This window comes from Pristiophorus japonicus, chromosome 17, assembly GCF_044704955.1.
Source record: "Pristiophorus japonicus isolate sPriJap1 chromosome 17, sPriJap1.hap1, whole genome shotgun sequence".
Classification (NCBI taxonomy): domain Eukaryota; kingdom Metazoa; phylum Chordata; class Chondrichthyes; family Pristiophoridae; genus Pristiophorus; species Pristiophorus japonicus.
In genome coordinates this window covers 111830643-111852483 of record NC_091993.1, presented here as the reverse complement: position 1 = coordinate 111852483, position 21841 = coordinate 111830643, and the positions used below count along the sequence as shown (strand labels likewise).

Genomic DNA, 21841 nt, shown 5'->3' with positions numbered 1-21841 from the left:
AATGGGGCCCCTTCAAATGTGACTGAGGGATGTCTGCGATAAGAGGGATAGTAATCCGATAAGACTTGATCTTGGCAACCTCGTCGTCCAAATGCATAGTACATGTCCCCTTCAAACAGTGGTCAGGTTGTGTCTATTTCACATCAATGTTGTCATGGATACCAAAGCCGGCCTACTAACCCCATAAATTAGACTAAGTTGTGCAAAACTTGTCATTTCTTTAAATAGAGCTACTGTAACTAAACTGCTTTTGGAAGTGCTTTTATGCATTGCTAGGTAACAGGATGTTGTCTTGGTGTCTGGTTGTCTGGTGAGGTATTGAATATCCTGTTCCTGAAGGCTCTCCTTTGTTTGGGTCAACACTACTATTAGACTTGTGCAAGATCCATTGCATGAGAGTGAATTTCCTATTTTCAATAAGGCGCAGCGATGGCCAGTGTTCAAGATTTGGTTAGCAGTGAACTTTCGGTGCCCCATTTGCAGCTGTGGCTCAGCAAACAGGTTTTTGCTAGTTGGGAACCATTGTATTTCCGAGATGGCCTCACAAAATGGACACCAGAGCTTGAATTCCAGTCTTGACTTATTCCCTGGCCGTCTCGTAGTATTTGCGTGCTACAAGTCTTGACTGATATGACACATCTTGGGAGGGTACGGTAGCATAGTGGTTATGTTACTGGATTAGTAATCCAGAGACAGCTGGGGAATTTAGATTCAGTTAATTAAATAAATCTGGAATATCGGGTAGTATCAGTAATGATGACCATGATGATACTAACATTGGCTGTGTGGTTGAAAGCCGTAGACTGCAGGAAAATATTAATGAACTGGTCAGGTGGGCGGAACAGTGGCAAATGCAATTCAGTCCGGAGAAGAGTGAGGTAATGCATTTGGGGAAGGCTAAAAAGGCAAGGGAATATACATTAAATGGTAGAGCACTGAGAAGTGTAGAGGAACAAAGGGACCTTGGAGTGCATATCCACAGATCCTCGAAGGTAGCAGGCCAGGTAGATAAAGTGGTTAAGAAGGCACACGGAATACTTGCCTTTATTGGCCGAGGTATAGAATACAAGAGCAGGGAGGTTCTGCTTGAAATGTACAAAACACTAGTTAGGCCACAGCTAAAGTACTGCGTGCAGTTCTGGGCACCACATTACAGGAAAGATGTGATTGGTCTAGAGAGGATACAGTAGAGATTTACGAGGATGTTGTCTGGACCACAGAATTTTAGCTATGAGGAAAGACTGGAAAGGTTGGGTTTGTTTTCTTTGGAACAGAGGAGACTGTGGGGAGACCTTATTGAGGTGCATAAAATTATGAGGGGCCTGGATGGAGTAGATAGGAAGGACCTATTTCCATAATTTCTATGAAACTATTGGATTGTCGTAAAAGTTCATCTGATTCGCTAATGTTTTTGGGAAAGAAACCTGCCATCCTTACTGGTCTGGCTCATCATCATCATCATAGGCAGTCCCTCAAAATCGAGGAAGACTTGCTTCCACTCTGAGTTCTCCGGTGGCTGAACAGTCCAATACAGGAACTACAGTCTCTGTCATAGGTGAGACAGACAGTCATTGGAGGAAAGGGTGGGTGGGGAGTCTGGTTTGCTGTACGCTCCTTCCACTGTCTGCGCTTGTTTTCTACATGTTCTCGGTGACGAGACTCGAGGTGCTCAGCGCCCTCCCGGATACTCTTCCTCCACTTAGGGCGATCTTTGGCCAGGGATTCCCAGATGTTGGTGGGGATGTTGCACTTCATCAAGGAGGCTTTGAGGATGTCCTGGAAACGTTTCCTCTGCCCACCTGGTGCTTGTTTGTCGTGTAGGAGTTCCGAGTAGCGCACGTGCTTTGGGAGTCTTGTGTCGGGCATGCGAACAGTGTAGCCCACCCAATGGAGCTGGTTGACTATGGTCATTGCTTCGATGCTGGGGATGCTGGCCTGATTGAGAACACTGACGCTGGTGCGCCTGGCCTATACATGACTCCAGACCCACTGCTATGTGGTTGACTCTTAACAACCATCTGATATGGCCTAGCAAGCCACTCCGTTGTCCCAAACCGCTGCGTGTACTACCACCACATGGACTGCAGCAGTTTAAGAAGACCTCTTCTCAATGGCATTTATGGATGGGCAATAAGTGCCAGCCTTGCCAGCGACCCCCCACATCTCATGAATGAATAAATAAAAAAAAATGGAAATATCCCCCTCACAAACTAGATTCTTTTGAGTGAGAGATTGAAATAGGAACGTAGGAACAGGAATAGACCATTCAACCCCTCGAGCCTTTTCTGCCATTCAATTAGATCATGGCTGATTTGTATCTTAATTCCATCTTACCGGCCTTGGTTCTCTAACCCTTAATATCCTTGCCTTGCCCAATTCACTGAGGAGCCATTACTTACATAAACTAAATAGAAGCCATTTTCAATTACAGAGAATTCTATAAAATTACAGCACAGAAACAGGCCATTCGGCCCAACTAGACAGTGCTGGTGTTTATATTCCACACGAGTCTCCTCTTGTTATATATGCAGACTATAGATATACTTTCTGTGTAGTCACTGTATAGTTGCATAAGATGGAGACTTGTTACCTGATGTACTATAAATAAGGTTTACACTGTGTGTATATACTATGCTGGCACCACTAGAGGGTGCAACTGGTGGACACCGGGGTTTCCTGCCTCTGTGGCAGAGGCTGTCCACCAGAGGGCACTGCAGTGGGAGACTTGAGGGTCACTTGCATAGGTGTATAAAAGGCTGCCCACCATGCTTGAGCCTCACTCTGGAGTTACAAATAAAGGACCAAGGTCACTACAGTTTGAGTACAACACATTGCCTCGTGGAGTCATTCATAAGTACATTACAGACATAACACCTCCCATTCCATCTACATCATCTCGGCCTTTTAGCATAGCTTTCTATTGCCTTTTCTCTCATGTACTCATCTTGTTTCCTTTTGAAAGCATCAAAGCTTTTTGCCGCAACCACTTGCTGTGGTAGCGAGTTCCACATTCTAGCCACTCTCTGAGCAAAGACATTTCTCCTTATTTACCTAAGTATTTAGTAACTATCTCTTGTATTTACAGGCCTTGGTTTTGGATTCTCCTACAAGTGGAAATGTTCCCTCCATTTTTACGCTGTCCAAACAATTGATAATTTTTAAAGCTCTCTATCAGGTCCCCTCTAAGTCTTCCCTTTTCTAAAGAAAAAAAGCTGTTCAACCTTTCTCGATAGCTATTTATCTCAGTTCTGGTACCAGCCTTGTAAATCTTTTTGTACTTTCTCCGGTGCTTCTATGTCCTTTTTCTAGTTTGGAGAAGAGAGTTGTGCCACTACTTGCTTCACCTGTGACAGAGACTGTAGGTCCTGCATTGGTCTCCTCAATCACCTGAGAACACATTAGCGTGGAAGCAGGTCATCCTCGACTCCGAGGGACTGTCCAAGAAGAAGCAAGCAGCACGATACTCCCAAATGCGGATGACCAGGGTCCTCTACAAGATTAACCGTGCCACTACTTTTGAATTCTATAACCCGAGAAATAAATCCTGGTGCTTTGTTAGCATTTTTAATTGCCTTGCTGGCCTGTGATGCTGCTTTTAATGATTTGGAGTCCCCATGTGCAATTGAGTAGTATGTATAAAGTTTACCATTTTGAAGGAGAAATTGCCATTTTAAAATGTAATTACTTTAATGAATTTTTAAAAATTCATTCCTGAGATGTGGGCGTCGCTGACAAGGCCGGCATTTATTGCCCATCCCTAATTGCCCTTGAGAAGGTGGTGGTGAGCCGCTTTTTTGAACCGCGGCAGTCCGTGTGGTGAAGGTACTCTTACAGTGCTGATTTGGTACAACTGAATGGCTTGCTAGGCCATTTCAGAGGGAAGTTAAGAGTCAAGTATACTGCTGTGGGTCTGGAGTCACATAGAGGCCAGACTGGGTAAGGACAGCAGATTTCCTTCCCTAAAGGACATTGGTGAACCAAATGGGTTTTTATGACAATCCGGTAGTTTCATGGTCACTTTTTTAAAAATTCCAAATTTATTTAATGAACTGAATTTAAATTCCCCAGCTGCCATGGTGGGATTTGTTGCTTCATATTTGTTAAATTGTATTTTGGTACCAATGTCTTTATCATTTTTACTTCCTTTCCACAGGAATTGGGCCAGTCCTAGGACTTGTATTTGTTCCAATGATCGGTTCAGCAAGTGACCACTGGACAAGTAAATATGGCCGCCGACGTCCTTTCATTTGGGCACTGTGCCTTGGTGTCCTTCTGAGTCTCTTCATCATCCCCCATGCCAGCAAGATGTCCACCACCTTCATCCTGAAGGACTACCCTGTCGATGTGATCTTCCTCATCATCGGGATTTGCATGTTGGACTTCTGTGGCCAGGTCTGCTTCACCCCCCTGGAGGCCCTGTTGTCGGACTTGTTCCACGATGCTGAGGACTGCAGACAAGCTTTCTCCATGTATTCCTTTATGGTCAGCCTGGGGGGTTGCATCGGCTACCTCTTGACAGCGATAGACTGGAAACAGACCTTTCTCTCCACTTACCTGGGTGGGCAAGATGATTGTCTCTTCACCATTCTGGCGGTCGTATTTATTGTGTGCGTGTTCGCCACCTTCTTTGTATCTGAGGAAATCTGCAGCAATACGGATGGCCTTGTCGACATCTCACCAAAGGAAGTCATCAAGCCTCTGGCAAGGTACTGTTGTTGCTCCACGAGTACACTTTGGCGGGCAAGGCACTCCCTTCTCATACTGAAGAACTGCTGCACTTTGATCCCCAAACTCTACCAGCTGTACTGTCGCATTCCCAAGGTGATCCGGCAGCTGGTTGTAGCTGAGTTCTACAGCTGGATGGCCCTCATGACGTTCATGATGTTCTACACGGACTTTGTGGGGGAAGGGCTTTACCACGGTGTCCCGAATGCCGACCCTGGGAGCGAAGCCAGACTACGCTATGATGAAGGTAGAACGGCTTTAGCACGAAGCGTCTGTGGCGAGAGAAAAGACGGGTTATTTACCACGCCTTGAGCACAAACAAATCTAGGCTGACACTCCAGTTCAGAGGCAAGGGAACGCTGCACTGTCTGAGGTGCCGTCTTTCGGATGAGACGTTAAACCGAGGCCCCGTCTGCTCTCGAGTGGATGTAAAAGATCCTATGGCCACTATTTAAAAGAAGAGAAGGGGAGTTAGCCCCAGTGTCCTGGCCAATATTTATCCGTCAATCGACATAACAAAAAAAAACCCAGATTATCTGGTCATTATCATATTGCTGTTTGAGAGAGCTTGCTGTGCGCAAATTGGCTGCCGCATTTACCACATTACAACAGTGACTACACTCCAAAAGTACTTCATTGGCTGTAAAGTGCTTTGAGACGTCCGGTGGTCGTGAAAGGCGCTATATAAATCCAAGTCTTTCTTTTTCCGCTGCATAAACCCTTCATCGGTAGAGTAATGCACTGATTGTAGGCCACATTGTTCAAAGCTTCCCTCCGTGATATCTGGAGCATGCCAATCCCTGGGTGCTTGGTGGTGTGTACCTTGCACAGACATCTGTGTGGAGAAGGTAGCTGTTGGATTATCTAATTCTCTTAATGCTAAAGTTCCCAGTGTATTGCAGTGGTCAAGCATGTATTCAATATTAATTGTGCCCAATAATTAACAAAAAACACAACTGAAATTATAATAGCTGCATTTAAAAAAAAATGCATCAGTCCTGGACTGATTTGTACTAAATCCTGACCGTGAATGACCACAAATATATTACACCAATTCATTTACTCCTAAACAGGAACACAAATGCTGTCACTGTAGATGCCTACAACCCTTTCCCTTAAAGTGATCCCATTTATACAAAGCTGCTGTACATAAACACCAATCCTGTGTTTTATGTGGTTGCAGGTTTGACATCCGATGATGTCAGTACAGCGGGATCTGGGGGTACTTGTGCATGAAACACAAAAGGATAGTATGTAGGTACATCAAGTGATCAGGAAGGCCAATGGTATCTTGGCCTTTATTGCAAAGGGGATGGAGTATAAAAGCAGGGAAGTCTTACTACAGCTATAAAAAGTATTGGTGAGGCTACACCTGGAATACTGCGTGCTGTTTGGGTTTCCATATTTATGAAAGGATATACTTGCTTTGGAGGCAGTTCAGAGAAGGTTCACTAGGTTGATTCCGGAGATGAGGAGGTTGACATATGGGGGAAGGTTGAGTAGATTGGGCCTCTACTCATTGGAATTCAGAAGAATGAGAGGTGATCTTATCAAAACGTATAAGATTATGAGGGGGCTTGACAGGGTGGATGCAGAGAGAATGTTTCCACTGATGGGGGAGACTCGAACGAGAGGGCATGATCTTAGAATAAGGGGCCACCCATTTAAAACAGAGATGAGGAGAAATTTCTTAGAGGGTTGTGAATCTGTGGAATTCGCTGCCTCAAAGCTGTGGAAGCTGGGACATTGAATAAATTTAAGACAGAAATAGACCGTTTCTTAATCGATAAGGGGTTATGGGGAGCTGGCAGGGAAGTGGAGCTGAGTCCATGATCAGATCAGCCATGATCATATTGAATGGCGGAGCAGGCTCGAGGGGCCGTATGGCCTACTTCTGTTCCTATTTCTTATGTTCTTATGACTGTTCTCTGCTGTAAATAGTGCTGGTGACATAATTACAAGGGAACTGGTTTGGAGAGTTACTGTGCCAGGATGTGCAATAAGTTATTCAACTTACTCACTCTGACGAGTTACTGTATTAGAACGTTTATTGGATGAGTTACAGTGAGACCAGAATTAGGGGCCATAATGATCAGATAGTCACCAATAAATCCAGTAGGGAGTTCAAGAGCAGTTTCTTTACCCAGAGAGAGGTTAGAATGTGGAGCTCGCTACCGCAATGAGTAGTTGAAGCGACTAGTGTAGATACATTTATGGGGAAGTTAGATAAGCCCATCAGGGAGAAAGGAATAGAAGGATATGTTAAATAGAAACATAGAAAATAGGTGCAGGAGTAGGCCATTCGGCCCTTCGAGCCTGCACCACCATTCAATAAGATCATGGCTGATCATTCACCTCCGTACCCCTTTCCCGCTTTCTCTCCATATGCCTTGATCCCTTTAGCCGTAAGGGCCATATCTAACTCCCTCTTGAATATATCTAACGAACTAGATGGTGGTAGATGAAGAGGGTGGGAGGGGGCTCCCAAGGAGCATAAACACTGGCATGGGTCTATTGGGCTGAATGGCCTGTTTCTGTGCTGTTTATTCTATGTAAATGCAGACATTGGCTAAGAACAGGATCAAAATGGCTATGAAGCCCCCGCCTCCTCTCGCAACAAATGGTAAGCAGCCAACAATCACGATCTAGGCTCACCCGTGGAAAATGGCAACTCGAGCCAGGCATTGGAGAGCTGCGAGGGCCGATGGCAGTACTCCCCTCTGGGAAAAGTCGGTGTCATCGGGGGAACAGTGGGGGTGGGGGAAGCAACGATGTAGAATTAGGAGATGCAAGCCAAACATCCCGTCAATCCATGGGCCAGTGCATTTGTTTATCAAGTCACCACCTGATATGGAAAAAGTAACTCAAAATTCAGATTTAAAAAAAAATCTCTATATATGAAAATTAATGCTCAAATTAGTCCACGACATGTCCCAACATCTGTCGAAATCTTCATGATTCTTGACTTGTGCATTCAATAGCTCATTTCAAATAGTGTTACACCACAAACCCTTTCCTGCTGGCATCAGTCCAGGAAGTAAGACCTGGCTGTGCACCAAATGGACCATAGGTCTAAAGTTATCACAGCCATTATTTTTTCTTCTTCTCCTCCTGTACATGGGCTGACGTATTGATGCAGGGAAGGATTAACGGCTGACTTGAGTTATTCTCTCTCTGATCGGGAGCAGGGGAGTGTGTGTGTAATGTTGAGAAGCAGGTGTTTTTACGCAAACCTAGTGCGGCCCGACACACCAGTCTTGCCGGACTGTCCTTTGTAGCAGCGCCAACGATTCAATTACTCAGTCAGATTTACACTAAACACAGCTGACGTCTAAACCCAATACCAATGGCCCTTTTTCAACAAGTCTCCATGTTAGTAAAATGAGGTGATTGGTTGCCTTTTGACGGTAAGCATCGAGTAACTGGTCGGAGGAGTATGACCGCATTCTGTTTGCGTTTTAGTGTATTGAACAACTCTAAGCAACCCATGTCTGCTTGATTGCTTTGCCGCACAGGTTTAAAAAAAAATCATGCATGTTTGCAGAGAAGGTGGAGTAGGCTCCAAGTCTCAGTTTCCAGCTTCCCTTGTGTCGATATACAAGGACGTGTACAAAGCCCAGTCCTGTGTTTTTTTCCAGATTTCTTATCCAAATAGTCTTGTTTTCTCACTGCACCAGGTGAAAATACATGAAAGACTTGCATTTATATAGCACCTTTCCTCACCACAGGATATCCCAATGCGCTTCACAGCTAACGAAGTACTTTTTGGAGTGTAGTCACTGTTGTAATGTAGGAAACGCGGCAGCCAACTTGCGCACAGCAAGCCCCCACAAACAGCAATGTGATGATGACCTGATAATCAGTTTTAGTGCTGTTGATTGAGGGATAAATATTGGCCAGGACACCGGGGATAACTCCCCTGCTCTTCTTCAAAATAGTGCCATGGGATCTTTTACATGCACCCGAGAGAGCAGATGGAGCCTTGGTTTAATGCCTCATCCGAAAGTCGGCACCTCCGACAGTGCAGCAGTCCCTCGGAGTGTCAGCCTAGATTCATGTGCTTAAGTCTCTGGAGTGGGACTTGAACCCACAATCTTCTGACTCAGAGGCGAGAGTGCTATCCACTGAGCCACAGCTGACATAAGGCTAACATTGTTGAAGTTCGTTGCTGCCCTTGGAAGAGGGGAGAACATTTTGGGGGGTTGGGGGATGGGTAGGCATGTATAGCTCTAATGGAGGCAGTGTAATCATGGAGTTGAGAAACCTTGGGGTGCTGATTGTGTGACGGGGCAAGGAGCAAGTCAGCCAACTGGTGTCTGTGCCGAAGAATGATGCGTGATGTGATGTGAGAACTGAAGGGTGAGCACGTGGTTTAAACACGCCACCATGCAAGATGAGGGAGGAGAAACCCTTTGTGTTGCTCCCACTCCAGCTACAGGTGATAACTGCCTTTTCTAAGCTCTGCGGATGTTGGTGTGTGATCCCGTACCCTCGGGACCTGCTGCTTTGCTCTCCGTCGCCAATTGACTCATTCAGTGGGTCAAAAAGAATCAATTGTGGCTCATTATAAAACTTGCAATGAGTAAAATAGACATGGAGTTGTATACGTTGCTGTAGCAGCTGCCAAGTGTGTGACTACAAGCCAGTGGAGTGATTTAAAAAAAAATGAACGTGATCAATGCAACAACAAAAACTTGCATTTATAAAGCAGCTTTAACACAGTAAAACATTCCAAGGTGCTTCACAGGAGTGTTACATAGAAACATAGAAAATAGGTGCAGGAGTAGGCCATTCCGCCCTTCGAGCCTGCACCAGACAAAGCCTTTTGACAGTGTTGCAATTAGAAAGAAAGGGAACGAGCTTACATTGATGTAGCGCCTCTCACAACCTCAGGGCGCCCAGAGGACTTTTACAGCCAAAATGGAATTACATTGGTGAGATTTGTAATTTTCTCACTTAGTCTGTTTTGCACCCACGCACCAAGATGTTGTGGCTATTTAGAAGCGAGAGTACAAACAACGATGTGAGACGGAGTAAAGGTGGAGTAACGGGACGACAAATGTTTGGGTCACTCAAGTTAGCGAGGCTGGTGACTGGTTTGGTAATCTCCATGATTCGGTTAAAGATATGGAGCGTCTTAAAACTGCAGTGTGACGCTGCCATGACGGAATATATAGGTTGCGTGGTGTAGTGAGGCAAAATGTTTTAGCAGCCTATATTTTAACAGTTGCACGTATACACTACAAATGTAAAACAAATGTGCATATAATTACATCACCCTATCGAAGCGCATTCAGACACCATTTATAACTATTATAATAACACTCTTCAGCCCATTGACCTGAAACTGTGATTATGTCTAAAGATATGATGTGTATATATTCTGATAACTAAGGCTCTAGTCTGTTCGGGGACAGGTTTCATGAACCGGGGGCTCTTCCGGGGACATTGTTTGTCAGGGGACGCAGTACCTAATCCGGGAATTGTCCCCGGAAAATAGGTGAGGAGGGTAAAAGGTGAGCGTTGCACCAAAGTAGAGCATTGAAGGTCCAATCAAAAAAGGCCATGCATTGACCCAACTCAGTCAAGCATACTGCATCAGATTCCTAGTGATGTAAAAAATTGTCGTTGCCCCCTAGTGGTGGGAGAGTGTCAAATGCAGGGTTAATAGATTCTAAAACCAGCACCTGAAGGCTCAGCATGATCACATGTTGCCAGCAGCTCCACAGAAAAGATCAATACTCTTACCTCAATCTGTCTGAACTCCTCATGAGCAAAAATAAAAGTAAAAAACTAAAGACTTGCATTTCTATCGCATCTTTCATCAGACGTCCCAAAGTGCTTTACAGCTAGTGAAGTACTTTTGGAGTGTAGCAAGTGTTGTAATGTAGGAAACATGGCAGCCAATTTATACACAGCAAGCTCCCACAAACAGAAATCTGATAACCAGATAATCTGTTTTTGTTACGTTGATTGAGGGATAAATATTGGCCAGGACACTGGAGGTAACTCCCCTGCTCTTCTTCAAAATAGTACCCTGAGAGCAGGCGGGGCATCAGTTTAATGTCTCATCTGAAAGACTGCACTGGGGGTGTCAGCCTAGATTATAGTGCTCGAGTCTCTGTAGTGGGAATTGAACCCACAGCCTTCAGGCGAGGGTGCTACCAACTGAGCCACAGGGACTGGAATTGATAAGAGTTCATCTTCCCGATCTCTAAGCTAAGCGGTTTGGATGTCAGCAGTTATTAATAGCAAAGGATCAATTAAAGTATCTTCTGGAGTGTCTTGAATGGCTATAACTGCTAAAGAAATGATACCATATGACACCATAATTGACAATAGGTGACACTGGAATAACTAGTTGGAGCCAAAAGCCCAAATCATAATGCAGATTCTGCACTGTCAAAGTTTAAGTATTCTTAATGCGTACCTATTATATTAAACACACTCTTTCTTTCTTTCACCCCCCCCCCCCTCCCTTCTCTCCTGCAGGTGTTCGAATGGGCAGTATAGGTCTTTTCCTGCAGTGTGCGTTCTCAATCTTTTGTTCAGCAATAATGGACAAACTGGTGAAAAGATTTGGCTCCAAAGCGGTTTATCTCGCCAGCATTGTCTTCTTTACGTTTTCTGCCATCATCATGTGCCTTTCGAAGAGTGTGGTCCTGGTGACAGCGATGTCTGCACTAACAGGGTTTACATATTCAACTCTACAGATTCTACCTTATACATTAAACTCCCTTTATCATAAGGAAAAACAGGTTAGTGGACACCATTCTGATAAACAATCGCTTGTATTTTTCACAACACTATAGACCATGCTTTTTATTCTTTTAAATATATTTAAATAAAATGCTAGTCTACTACTGTTGGAGGATTGGTGTTCTTATTTATAATTTACTCCTCTCATCAATAAGGTTCGTGTTCATTGAATATCAGGTACCACAGATTTATTAAGCATAAATTGTACTTAAACATATAGGGCCCGAAATTCATCGACTTACTGCCCAAAAATGCAAGTTTGGTCAAAAAACAGGTACATACTGTCGACATACCGCTCGGCGGAAGATTCATCATTAACTTACCAGACTGATTCCCGGGATGGCAGGACTGACATATATGAAGAAAGACTGGATCGACTAGGCTTATACTCAGAAAAATTAGAGGGAATCTTATCGAAGCATATAAAGTTCTGACGGGATTGGACAGGTTAGATGCAGGAAGAATGTTCTCGATGTTGGGGAAGTCCAGAACCAGGGGTCACAGTCTAAAGATAAGGGGCAAGCCATCTAGGACTGAGGTGAGGAGAAACTTCTTCACCTTTGGAATTCTCTACCACAGAAAGTTGTTGAGTCCAGTCCGTTACATATATTCAAAAGGGAGTTAGATGTGGCCCTTACGGCTAAAGGGATCAGTGGGTATGGAGAGAAAGCAGGAGTGGGGTACTGAAGTTGCATGATCATATTGAATGGTGGTGCAGGCTTGAAGGGTCGAATGGCCTGCTCCTGCACCTATTTTCTATGTTTCTATACCACCGAGCAGTATGCACACCATCTGCGGATGCTGGTGTGTGATCACCGCACCCCGGGATGCTGCTTTGTTGTCCGTCGCCAATTGACTCATCCTATGCGTCTTTCACAACCACCGGACATCTCAGCGCTTTACAGCCAATGAAGTACCTTTGGAGTGTAGAGTGTGGAGAATTTAATTGACTTATCCTTTATCAATAACTTTTTGGTTGTAACTAGTTCCTTTTCCGTAGACTAGTTTAACTCCCCTACTTTGTTACCTTATCGATAGTTTCACTCTTGTTACATATCATTGCTATTCCAGCAAGTGAAGCTTTTAATTACAGTCTGTCTTTGATTTAGTACCATTTCAGTCTAGTCATGCTTAAGCTGGTTTTTTTGCACTTGCTATCAACTGATGAAAGTTCCCTGCAGTATGCACTGGCATAGCTTTTAATTATGTTGACTGAAGTGACTGAATTGACCATTGCTTTAAGATCAGTCCTAGATCGATAGCCCAGTGCTATTTTAAATTGACTTAAACGTCAGGCAAAGGCTGAAGGTTGCTACTACTATAATACAAAGATAAATCAATAGCAGTACTACATTTGCAGACTTCTGGGCAGTCTGATTAACTCTTTCCTCACACTGCCCTGTGACCACTTCAGTGTAATCTCTGAGATGTGCGCAAAGCTGATGCACAAGGACTGGAGTGCATTGAGACAATTAACCCTATTTACTCATCCAGCGATACTTGCTTCGAGATCTGTTGGATGATTGCCTTCACCCTAAAAGGAGTTGAATAGAGTTTGCTAGCAGAGATAGAATTTGAACTCGATACAGAATTCCCCAATAATGAGCTGCAGATTATTTTTCAATTAAACTTGCATCTCAATCCATTAAATTCGTGCTGTGATGTGACCAGGAAATGAAGCATTCAACAGTCACACAACCACCGAATCCCCAGGTCCAAGCTTAGTGACTTCCAGACTGTAATCTAACCTTGCATTGCAGATGTGAGGTCATTTCTGCCCCCTGGTCAGATTATTGCTTTTTAATCATAGAAAGAATACAACATTTATTTTACAATAGAAACAGAAAATGTACATCAGGTCAGTCAACACAAAAAACTGGCATTTATATAGCATCTTTAACATAGTAAAACGTCCCAAAGTGTTTCACAGGAGTATTAGCAGACAAAATTTGACACTGAGCCACATAAACAGATATTATGCTGATCTGCATAGTTTACAAAGAAAAAAGAAATAAAGACTTGCATTTATATAGTGCCTTTCACGACCATCGGATGTCTCAAAATGCTTTACAGCCAGTGGAATACTTTTGGAGTGTAGTCACTGTTGTAATGTAGGAAACACGGCAGCCAATTTGCGCACAGCAAGCTCCCACAAACAGCAATGTGATAACGACCAGATAATCTGTTTTAGTGATGTTGATTGAGGGATAAATATTGGCCAGGACACCGGGGATAACTCCCCTGCTCTTCTTTGAAATAGTGCCGTGGGATCTTTTATGTCCACCTGAGAGCAGACAGGGCCTCGGTTTAACGTCTCATCCAAAGGAAGAGACCTAAATGCCTGTTACCTAGTTATCTTATCCATCCCCTATTTAAAACTCTCTCTTTGACCAAAAGCTTTTAAGGTGCGTCTTAAAAGAGGAAAGAGAAGCCGAGAGGTTTAAGGAAGGAATTCCAGAGGGTAGGGCCAAGGCAGCTGAAGGCATGGCCACCAATGGTGGATGAAAGGATATCCGGGATGCACAAGAGGCCAGAATTGTGCAGAGATCTCGGGAGGGTTGTAGGGCTGGAGGAGGTTACAAAGGTACAGAAAACAAGTTCATGTTTGGGATGGGCTCTTCCCCAAAGGTTCTGGTGAAGTATCCCCATCTGAAATAATAACTTGCCTTCCCCCTTCAGTTGCAGAGTGACTTGTATTCTTAACTTTTATTTCTGATCTCCAGCATTGGTAGTTTGCCCCGTTTTCTATCACGATGCTTCATTATTGATTTATGTTGTTCACATTCTTGTTTTTTTTCTCTCTCTGCTTAGGTATTTTTTTGCAAGCACAAGTTTACTGAACTCGAAGACGCTAATTGCCAGATTGAAAAAAAGGCATCTTCTCAAAATGGAATCTTGAATCATAAGTCATATAATCAAAATGGAAGTTTGATTACAACTGCTCCGCTACTGACTTCCAAAGGCCCTCTGCCAGAGAGAGGCACCAACCCCCAGAGTCGCAGCTCTCAGTGCGAGGTCTTGGTGGCCGGCGGGCCTACTGACAGTGAACAGTCAACCATGGGGAGGGGGATTTGCCTTGACCTAGCAATTCTGGACAGTGCCTTCCTCCTTTCTCAGGTCATTCCCTCGCTTCTCATGGGCACAATTGTTCAGTTTACACAGACAGTGACTGCTTACATGGTCTTTGCAGCCTTCTTTGGGACAGTGGCTATTTATTTTGCAACGAAAATAGTTTTTGATAAAAATGATTTAGAAAAGTATTTAGTGTGATGTAATGAAGGGATGATGCTCTTTCAAACTATGGGGTAGTGGAACAGTTGGAGGTGAGTGATATTGAGTTCTTCCGCAATATTATAAGCACAACAATTGTCAACTCAGGCCAGAATGTAGGGTTAAAGGAACTTCTTCAGAAAGGAGGAGAAGTGCTTACATTGTTGATTTGCCCATTGCCCTGTAACTCGGAGATCTGATTTTGAATCTAGCCCACTGACTGGAGACCGTTCAGCTCTCATTTAGTGTTTGATATACAGACATCTGCTGCTTATCAGGACCAGTCACTATTCAGATTTCTAATTGGATTCATTCATGCACCTCATCGTTTCAAAATGATCTTTTGTAATCCTAATTTGGGTCTTAAAGCCTTTTAAACTGTATAGTTGACAAAGGGACCTAAATACCTATGATCTGATGCGTCTCAGAAAGGAGGTCCCTTATCCATCCCCTGTGTAAAACTTGAATCTATAATCGTTTTTTCAAAAATGTACCAAAGCTCATATTCTGAAGATATTATTTTGCTTCAGTCTTAGTGAGACGGGTGACGAGAAAACCTATTGAATTCCCATAAACCAGCTCCTTCACTGCACGTTGCCAAATCACCGGCCACACTCCAGATCCATGCTGCACGGGTCACAAAGATGACGGAGGCTATTTGGTCAATCTTTGCCACCCTCCCATGGACGTATACATCTGCCCTCTCCTCCATGGCGGCGTACAACTTGCCCAACTGCAATAATAATGCCACCTAGACTCTTCCAAGGCCTGCAATGGGAACAGGTCCAAGTGAATGTAACAGTGAAAGAGGTGTATGCAAGTGTTCGACTAAGACATCTGGTTTTGGATTTTTATGGGTCGGGTGGAGGGGTGGGGGAGAGATGTTACTTTTATTGCCTCAAATTATTTTTTAAGCCCTTTTAAGTTGGTACCGTCAACCTACTGGTGAACTTGCACAAGTATTTGTTCTCAGCCTGCTTGCTGAGGGAGAGGTTTTATTTTTCACTTATGGCGCCAAGGCAGTTAAAACATTTTTAACAAAATATTAAATGGTGCAATGGTGTTGGCCCCGTGCCAACAGGGAACACAGGCTTCATTCTCCGATAACTCCTGACGAGTTGCCTGCTTGTGATGTGCCGGCCAGCATCTGCTTACAAGGAAGAGGAAAGATGGAGGGGAAAGTCATCCCAGGCTCCTGTCATGCACCACCGGAGGCTTGGTCTGAGCAGCATAACTGCAGGAGGTGCAAGCTTGAGACCAGGTCATCTCTTCCCTCGGCGAGGGGGCTTTGGGAAGAGCAAGGAGACTGTGGAAAAAATAACCTCCGGGGGGGAAAAAAACACTTTTTTTAAAATTGCAAATACAACCTGACTTTGTCTCTTCCAGAAATCAGTATCCTCAGTGGAGCCCAACTTTCTGAATGGAGGGGAAATAAATTCAAAAATTCAAATGAAAGTTGATAAATGAGCAATACAGTATTGATTGTGGTGGAGTTGTTCTGTTCATGTGCCAAGCATCCGAATGTTAATAATCTCTCTCAGTCATAACACCATGCCATAATCTTCTGAGTTGATTTTTAAATAACTCCAATCTTGGCAGGGATTCATCAGCAGTAACACCTGCCTTGCTAACCATTCCTTCAGCTTTAAAAAAAAAAACGCCAGCCATGGGTACCAGCTCCAGTATGTGGTTCGATTGTAAGATCTGAAATGCACCAGCGCACTGTGCTGTAAACAGTGTAGTGCATGTTTGGAAAGATCAGCAGTGTTTGATGTTCAAGCATTGGAAGTTTAATATTAGTCCCAGCAATCCACTTTTTGTTGATTTTTAAACTATTCACATTGGACCTTGGTGTAGACAAGTTCCACAGTCCTATTGCTGAAGGTAAAGTGATGCTCTGAAAAGTTTCATAATACGGTACGCATTTGAGACAGGAATGTTTTCAAGAAACCAATTTTAGTACATCTGGTCCTTTTTTTAAAAAAAAAAAAAAATTTTTTTTTTTCCATATTTACCATCATTGCTCCCCTTCATGGCCTCCAAAGGCCAGCATGTGCGCTGTCCAGGGACCCCACTGTGGTTTCTTGTTGAGGCCAGGGACATCTTTGGCTAGATGGTATGGAGCACTGCAGTGTGACTTGCTGTGGAACCCCAGTATTTGCCCGGGCCCAAATTTGGCGATTCAATAACAGCAGAAGCTGATATTTTTAAGCATGGGGTCTCCCACTCCAGGGTGTAGTACACTGATGTACTGTTTCACCTGCCTGCTCTCGCCTGTATCAATGGCCCCTCTAACCCAGTCACTTTCCTTGTGTCGCCACGACCCTAATCTCTACTGTGAGCAAGAAGTCGGCTTGCTTTCGTTCCTGATTGGCGGATAAGTTGCTCCGCCAACCCAGCAGACCATTCTTGTGGACTCCATTCTTGTGGTGAATCGTAGAATCATAGAAATTTACAGCATGGAAGGAGGCCATTTTGGCCCATCGTGTCCGTGCTGGCCGACAAAGAGCTACCCAGCCTAATCCTACTTTCCAACCCTTGGTCCGTAGCCCTGTAGGTTACGGGACTTCAAGTGCACATCCAAGTACTTTTTAAATGTGGTGAGGGTTTCTGCCTCAACCACCCTTTCAGGCAGTGAGTTCCAGACTCCTACCATGCTCTGGGTTAAAAGTTTTCACTTCAAATCCCAATTATTTTAAATCTATGCCCCTTGGTTGTTGATCCCTCTGCTAAGGGAAATAAGTCCTTCCTATTCACTCTATCTAGGCCCCTCACAATTTCATACACCTCAATCACATCTCCCCTCAGCCTCCTCTGTTCCAAAGAAAATGGTTCATGCAACCCCACGACTGAGATCTAGCTGCTCTGGCACCTGGGAGAATGGTTGAGACACCCGGAGGACTTCCAAGAAGCGAAAAAAAATTAAATGTAATTTTATTTTCAATGGAAATGCAGCCCTTTTAAAAACCTAAATGCTTCAGGTGAACCTGGGGCGGGGGCACATAAAAGGGCTTTCTTTGTACTTCAGGCTTATGGAACGCTGTGGAGTGGTACCATGTTTGCGTTCTTCCGATTCCAACCTGTTCCTTTTTAGTAAATCATCCGTGGGAATAGCTTTCTTCACCCGATGGCTTGGCAAGTCGTCGTCCTGCTGCGAGTAAGGTGGTCAATATCGACAAGGATTCCTCATTGTGTCTGCATTTCAGGATGTTATTAATCCACGGACGCTGTACACATCTGTCTTAGTATTTCAGTGTCCGTATCACTCACCTCTAGCTGCCTTTAGGTCTCTAAATTGATTGCTAAATTATAGAAATGTATAATTCATCTGGGAAAAAGGTATATTATTTTTGGTAGAATTAATAATTTTGCCTTTTTAAAAAAAAAAATCTATTTTTGTTAAAATTGCTGCCCTTGCAACTGTTTTTAAAAAGTCTATGAATACTGTATTTATACTGTAGAGATATTTTGTACAGTGACAATTTATATCCCATATATAAAGGAACAGGAGTCCATAGGAATATGGAAGCTGCTGTATTTTTCTCCTTTGAGGTCCAGGGTATGCTCGAACACAATAATGTCTTCACTCGGACCGCAAGCAAACGAAGGCCTTGAAGGAGAATCAGATCCATAGACGTTTACAGCACAGAAGGAGGCCACTCAGCCCATTGTGTCTGTGCCGGATCTTTGCTAGACCAATCCAAAACTAATCCCACTACCCTGCTCTGTGCCCACAGACTCGCATCTTCCTCTGCTTCTGATATTTAATTTTTCCTTAAGGTGCAATGGTCTTTGCCTCAACCGCTCCCTGTGGCAAGACATTTCAATATCCAATTCATCTTTCCCTATCCCCTCGATCAAACCTCTTAATAAATCTCCTCTTGCCCTTTTCTGCTCCAGTGGAAATAGCCCCACTATCTCATGTCTCTCCTCATAACTCTCGGCTCTCATCACTGATTTTAAAACTCTGTCCTCTTCCCTCTGCTAGTGCTGATTACACATCTATCCACCAGCGCGCACATTGCATTGAATTATTTGTGCATATAAATACATTGTGAGCTTGCCAACACTGGCGTTATTAAAGGGACATGACTTCAGGAATATCTGTAAGAAAAGCAAAAATTGTTGCACGCCATTATGGGACCAATTCAAGGTGAGGCAGAGGTCTGTAAAGGCAGAAGCAATTCAAGCCACTGCAATCTTCTCAATCATGTTTTCAGCAACAACAAAAAATGTTCTTTTTAAACATAGTTTTCGGATCCTGTCATCTCACTTTCCCTTTCCCCTCATTCCATGGACACTTGTGCTAGCTCTAGGTCAACCCAGCCAAGACTCTTAAGTCTTCTTCGTCTTTTGTGAGGTAGTAGTAAAAAAACAAGTTAACTAGTTATAAGTCCAAGTCTGATAACTTGTAGGCTGCCTGTGAATTCCCTCTGAGGGCAGTGCTCAGTGATGTGCTCCAGGGTCTGATTAGGAGCACCACAGTCACATGATGGGAAGCTTTAATCTTCCGTCTATGGAGAAGGTGGCAGCATCGACCGTGACCAGTTCTGAGATGGTCGATGGTTGTCCACTGTTTGCGAGGAAGGTTTGATCCTTCAGGTTGCACTGTGGGGTCTTCTATAAGGAATCAATTCCATATGTCGCAGTTCCTCCAAGCATTTCACCATCAGTCATCAAGGCTGAGGGGAGACAATATTATCTCTTGTAGTTATTCCCCCTTCTCCTTCCCTGCAGCCCATCAAATATGTGACTGCACTAAAAGTGGCAATGAATATATTTTGAGCTGGATGATTTGGTGAGCTCAGGGAATACGACAAACAGGAAGAGCTTAGAGGAGTTCTGGCCTGTACTGAGCTATTTCCTCTTGCTACCTGCTGGAGGCTGCAAAGGAATCACAACTGCATCAACTCGTTGAGTTTTTAATTTGCCCCATTCCGCCCCCTTTCCCTCCAGACGTGCCTTACGCAGGTGCCACATACAGTGGTCCCCCCTGTACCTTTTCTGAGTGTCTATTCTTCATCAAGGATAAGTTGCATCCTGGCCCTCCCTAGCCCAGAGCACTGAAATCACTTCTAGCTCCCCGCGGGAAGATCAGCTAACTATTCATGGTTTTTAATGTGTTTCACCAATAAATATCCATTCCTTTATGGGTTGAAGTGAAGTGCTCAAATCCTAGCCTCGTTTTTACCACAGGCGTCCTATTTCAGCCACAGCCTAAGGGGAAATTTCTTGTTCTATGTCTTCAAATCCCTCCACGGCCTCGCCCCTCCCCATCTCTATACCCTCCTCCAGCCCTACAAGCTTTCGAGATCCCTGCGCTCCTCCAATTCTGGCCTCTTGCGCATCTCTGATTTTAATCACTGCACCGTTGGTCACGCCTTCAGCTGCCAAAGCCCTGAGCTCTGGTATTCCCTCCCTAAACCTTTCCGCCTCTCTGCCTCTTCTCCTCCTTTAAGATGCTCCTTAAAACCTACCATTTGACCAAGCCTTCGGTCATCTGCCTTAATATCTCCTTGTGTGGCTCGGTGTCAAAAATGTTTTTACTGATGTAGCTCGTGTTAAGCACCTTGATGTTTTAAAGGTGCTGGATAAATGCAAGTTATGTAGGTAAATGCCAATTGCAGGTTAGCACATGGATAAAACAATATCCGTCTGAACTACTTGGGATTTCAATTTGGTTTAACTAGGTTGATCTATTTCTCTTTTTTTAAAGACTTAGTTTTATATTGGGTTTGGGGATGTCGTGGAGCGTTTTGGAGAAAGTTTTAGTCTGTCGGCTAGAGCAGCAGGGAGCAAAGTGTGAGAGGGGGTGGGTTTAGATTGGAGGCGGTATTGTGGGGGGGGATTAGGTGGAGCACTCTGGATAGGCCTTGATTGAAGGGGGGAGGGGGGGGCCGGTTGGAAGTGGAACCAGAACATTTAGGATCAACCTAGGAAAGCACAGTACTCGGGGACAGCCTCGATGGGAGATGCTAAGATGGAGCATTCGTGGAAAGGAGATGATTCTTGGCAGGGAGCAGAGAGTGGGTAAAATGCCAGGATCGAAGATTAACATAAGATTCCGGGTGGGGGGCAGCATTAGAAGCAACCTTATTGGATTGTGGTGTTTTGTGATAGCATAGGTCAGTTAGCAGCATTAGTGACCCACTGTAATCATACAGTATTACAGAGACAAGTTTTAAAATAATATATAATAAATCTATAGCTTGCTTGAAGTTTAACACAAGTTTAGGCACTTTTTCAGAAATCAGAGGGTGATGTTCACAAAGTCTCTTGCTAGTTCAACTGCAATTAATATATTTTGATATTTATTCAATGAGTTCAGGTACAAGCTGAGGTATATAATGGCACTAAAAATGTTAATATTCAGAAAATTCTGGCTATCCTATTATTTTGATCTTTATACCATTAAAGGTATGTTGTACTAACTATATATAAAGTTTGATAGATTCAGTCATCTCAATTTTAAGCTTATGTAAAAAAAACTTTAAAACACATTTGTCATGTAATTTTATTTTGATGGGTTAAGATTTAAAATTAGTCTTTAAATAGCTAAGGAAACTGGATACGTGAATGTATTCTTGAGGCTTTCAACACTCTTCGTTTCTTGCATTGAGAGGGAGGTCTGGTCTCACAAGACCTTGGGCAGTGTTGAAAACCTAGGAGATAATTCATTATTTAGCTCTGTTTGACAAGAGTGAAGTAATAAGATTGTTACTTTGGACTTTCCACCTTGATGCTTGATCAGTAATTATGGTTTCTCCCATCCTACAGCACATGATAAATACTAAGATGTGTAAGACGATCATCCCTGCAGAGCTCTCTCGCTCTTCCTTTCTCGCTCTTTTTCTCTTTCTCCCTCCCTTTATCGCTTCAATAAAGATCAGGAGCTCCATGGTCTGGGGCAGTCAAATCCATATCCTTCTGTGGTATCCTCTATTGGTGCTCCAGTATTTCAAAATGCTTCGCTGCATATTTGGTTATGAACCTGCATGATGGGTTAAAATTATTTTTCTTTCAAGATGAGTTTGATACTCCGTGGTACCGAGCAAAAGGCATTCAGCACATGTCAGAATTCATGCTC

The 21841-nt window shown here is 43.8% G+C and overlaps 1 protein-coding gene across 6 annotated transcripts in view; it reads left to right on the top strand.

Moving 5' to 3' along the window:
- Positions 1-20560, top strand: part of LOC139227927 (solute carrier family 45 member 3) — a 206661-nt gene extending 186101 nt beyond the window's left edge. For all 6 annotated transcript variants that reach the window (XM_070859077.1, XM_070859075.1, XM_070859076.1 and 3 more), the window contains 3 exons: positions 4154-4972; positions 11218-11483; positions 14296-20560. In XM_070859077.1, the coding sequence (XP_070715178.1) occupies positions 4154-4972; positions 11218-11483; positions 14296-14754 (1544 nt within the window). In that variant the 3' untranslated portion in view covers positions 14755-20560. The remainder of the gene's footprint in view (positions 1-4153; positions 4973-11217; positions 11484-14295) is intronic.
- Positions 20561-21841: the final 1281 nt, after the last annotated feature.